At 47.4% G+C, this 3,151-nt stretch overlaps 1 protein-coding gene across 5 annotated transcripts in view; it reads right to left on the reverse strand.

Moving 5' to 3' along the window:
* The window catches only part of LOC119284286 (BRCA1-associated RING domain protein 1-like), a 6,093-nt gene extending 3,298 nt beyond the window's left edge, over positions 1 to 2,795 (reverse strand). The window contains exons 1-9 of one of the 5 annotated variants that reach the window (XM_037563484.1): positions 2,452 to 2,795; positions 1,780 to 1,868; positions 1,267 to 1,518; positions 1,067 to 1,167; positions 774 to 960; positions 601 to 695; positions 395 to 529; positions 189 to 323; positions 6 to 108 (exon numbers count right to left, since the gene is read on the reverse strand). In XM_037563484.1, the coding sequence (XP_037419381.1) occupies positions 6 to 108; positions 189 to 323; positions 395 to 529; positions 601 to 695; positions 774 to 960; positions 1,067 to 1,167; positions 1,267 to 1,518; positions 1,780 to 1,868; positions 2,452 to 2,617 (1,263 nt within the window). In that variant the 5' untranslated portion in view covers positions 2,618 to 2,795. Of the gene's footprint in view, positions 1 to 5; positions 118 to 188; positions 324 to 394; positions 530 to 600; positions 696 to 773; positions 961 to 1,066; positions 1,168 to 1,266; positions 1,519 to 1,779; positions 1,869 to 2,451 lie in introns of all 5 variants that reach the window. The other 4 variants (XM_037563481.1, XM_037563475.1, XM_037563489.1 and 1 more) reach the window with 4 other exon arrangements.
* Positions 2,796 to 3,151: the final 356 nt, after the last annotated feature.

Raw genomic sequence — 3,151 nt, forward strand, 5'->3', positions numbered from 1 at the left:
GTAATGTCAGTTTCAATTATTGGTGAGCTCATCTCATCGCCCGGTAATGGATTAATGTGTTCATCTTCCATTTGGCAATCGACCGAAATTTCTTTAGCTGGACATTGGCTGGAATGACTAGATACAACACTGAATTATAAAATGAAGGATTAATGAAGTAGCATGAAGGTTGAAGAAAGATCACATACTTCTGAAGGACAGGGGAAGTAATGTCAGTTTCAATTATTGGTGAACTCATCTCATCGCCCGGTAATGGATTAATGTGTTCCTCTTCCATTTGGCAATCGACCGAAATTTCTTTAGTTGGACATTGGCTGGAATGACTAGATAAAATACCGAGTTATAAAATGAAAGATTAATCAAGTAACAAGAAGGTTGAAGAAAGGTCGCAAACTTCTGAAGGACAGCGGAATTAATGTCGCTTTCAATTACTGGTGAGCTCATCTCATCGCACGGTAATGGATTAATGTGTTCATCTTCCATTTGGTAATCGACCGAAATTTCTTTAGCTGGACATTGGCTGGAATGACTAGATACAACACTGAATTATAATATGAAGGATTAATCAAGTTACATGAAGGTTGAAGAAAGATCACATACTTTTGAAGGACGGGGGAAAGAGTGTCACTCTCCATTGTTGGTGAGCTCAGCTCATCAGGTGGCGCATGCTTGGGGCACCAAACACGGTGATTCTCCTTCAAAATCAAAACTAGACATGTCAGAGCATCAGTGTTTATAAATGGATCAAGGACAAGCTATACTCAAAAGCTTACAGGATCCCAGCGGCATTCTGGTATCATCATTGCACATGGGACATGATAACTTTTTCTGCAGGAGTTGTCATAACAACCAAGCGCTGCTCCCCGGAGTTTGCATCTTCTGCATCTCAATCTTTTAGAACGATTGATTTCACTCTCCACATTCTTAAAAGTATCACCATTGGATTCCACTTTTGGGGCCCTTCAGAAACATGGGTAAAGAATTGAAAGGATGGATGAACACTGCATATGATGATTCTAAATAAATTAAATATGAAGGGTTAACCATGCTGTATAAAGAAACTTACCAAACCATGCATTTCTCGTGGATATAGATGGCGTTGGTAGGGTTGCCCTCGTCACTGGGCACAATCCTTCTATTGCGATACAGTACCATCGGACCATGGAACTGACATAGGAAAAGTGAACATTTTTAGTGCCAGTACAAATAAGAAGACTTCAACAGGCATTTTTTACTGATATGTGTAAACGATATGCAGCATATTACCGGCTCACTGGTTCTAAATGAATGGCAGAAAACACATTCATCTTCAAATACGCCGATTGGTGTCTGATCTCTCCCCAACTTAGTAGCACCTTTGTTGTCTTCCAGCTTTGCATGTTTCCCAGGACCCTTACCTTTTCTGCGGGAATGCTGGTGCTGCCCAGTGTTACTTGTATTAACACCTGGTGATGCACCTTCGGTTGCATCAACAACAAATTTCCTCTTTGTGCCTTTCGTGGGGGATGCACTTTCATTCTGTAACAAAAAGTAATCCAGTTAGAATGTTGAATACACGATGCATGTAATTCATCAAGGAGTAAACAGTTGATTCTATTATACGGTTGCTATTCCAGCACTTTTATATATGCTATAGCGTAAGAATGTACCAATTGCTAGCATTAAACTGTGCTCTAGCCCTATGCATAAGTAATACACGAATCCGTCAGGATTGGAGCAAAGAACTACATCAAAAAATGAACATATTTGTTTCAAAGAAGAAAGGAATGCACCAAGTACCCCAACATGTGGTGGAACCTCAAGATTATCAGAGCCAGCTTCCATTCCTACGTCGACCAACATATCGGTACGAGCAGCAGACTTGGAACCTACAAGCATCAAAGTGGTGAGCAGAATGAAGCTGAAAACAACTACTGAACACGGCTTGTTTTATCATAATTTCAAGCAAATGTCTGTCCAGATGAACTGCATGATGGCATAATAATACTTTTGAAAACGATAGTTCAACCATGGCCCAACACAATGCAGCATGGATCTAGAGATTTGCGGTCGATTTGGTGAGCCGCGTTGGAGTTGCCGCAAGTCTTTGACGCATCAAATCGCTCTAGGGTGTGAATTTTGATAAAAGAAAATGTACATTATGTAAAACAAAAGATTGAGAAGAGCTTATCACCATATGCGCATCCTAAGAATTGGGGAAAAAAATAGTCGGTAGGTCACACCGAACTATTGAGCCACTTGAAAAACAGAATCCACACTTGGCGCTGCGGCGGCGACTCGTGCGGTAAGGGTTTGGAGGAACTGACAGAAAGAAAAAAGACGCAGGCCCGTTTGATCGGAGCAAGGCAGGCGAGCCCGAAGGCGCGCGCCGCGTCGTTTGCCGGCCGGGAGCAAGAGACGGACAGTTCGCCGTACGGAAGCGAGAGGCAGAGTGAATGGGGGCGAGCGAACCTCCGGACTGCGCAGATGACGGCCGCGCGGCGCCGAATCCCGGGGCCGGTGACGGCCTCTCGCTCCCCGAGGCTGTTCCGCCCGCACTCCCCGTCGGCCGGCCGAATCCCGGCGGAGGCGACGACGCTATCTCCCTCCACACGACTGCTCCGCTCCCGCTCCCCATCGATATCGGCACGCACACCCAGCGGCCGGCGGCTATTTGGACGACAATCTCAGTTGCAGTCTAATGTGGCGACGGGTGGCGCTGGAGAGTGGGCTGGAGGAGCGAGGCGCGGATGTGACAAGGAGCAGGCAGGCGCGCGGCATGGCAGGGGGCGTGGCCGCTGGCGAGCGTTCGCACTACTTGAATGGACGAGGTCAGAAAAAGGACACTTTTTTGCGTGGCCGGGCGGCTTCTCTGTTCTCTCTCTCGCCTCGTCTTCCTCGCTCGCTCCTGACTGGCTGACTGACTGACTGCGCCCCACCCCGGCCTACTGCCCCTCTATATCCCTAGCCTTTTTCTGAGACGTTGCAAAGAAACGGCGCAGCATGTACTATAATTCGTACAGTGCTCGCCGCCTCGCCCCGTTCGGCCGAGCACGGCGACCCGGTGGCCTGTGCACGCACGTTGCGGTGCGACTGATGTCGCCGGAGCTCCGACCGCGCGTACAAAAAAGTTCTCTTCCCGACCCGCGCCGTGAGGTTTCAAACGGAAATG

The sequence above is a fragment of the Triticum dicoccoides genome, chromosome 1A, assembly GCF_002162155.2.
Source record: "Triticum dicoccoides isolate Atlit2015 ecotype Zavitan chromosome 1A, WEW_v2.0, whole genome shotgun sequence".
Classification (NCBI taxonomy): Eukaryota; Viridiplantae; Streptophyta; class Magnoliopsida; order Poales; family Poaceae; genus Triticum; species Triticum dicoccoides.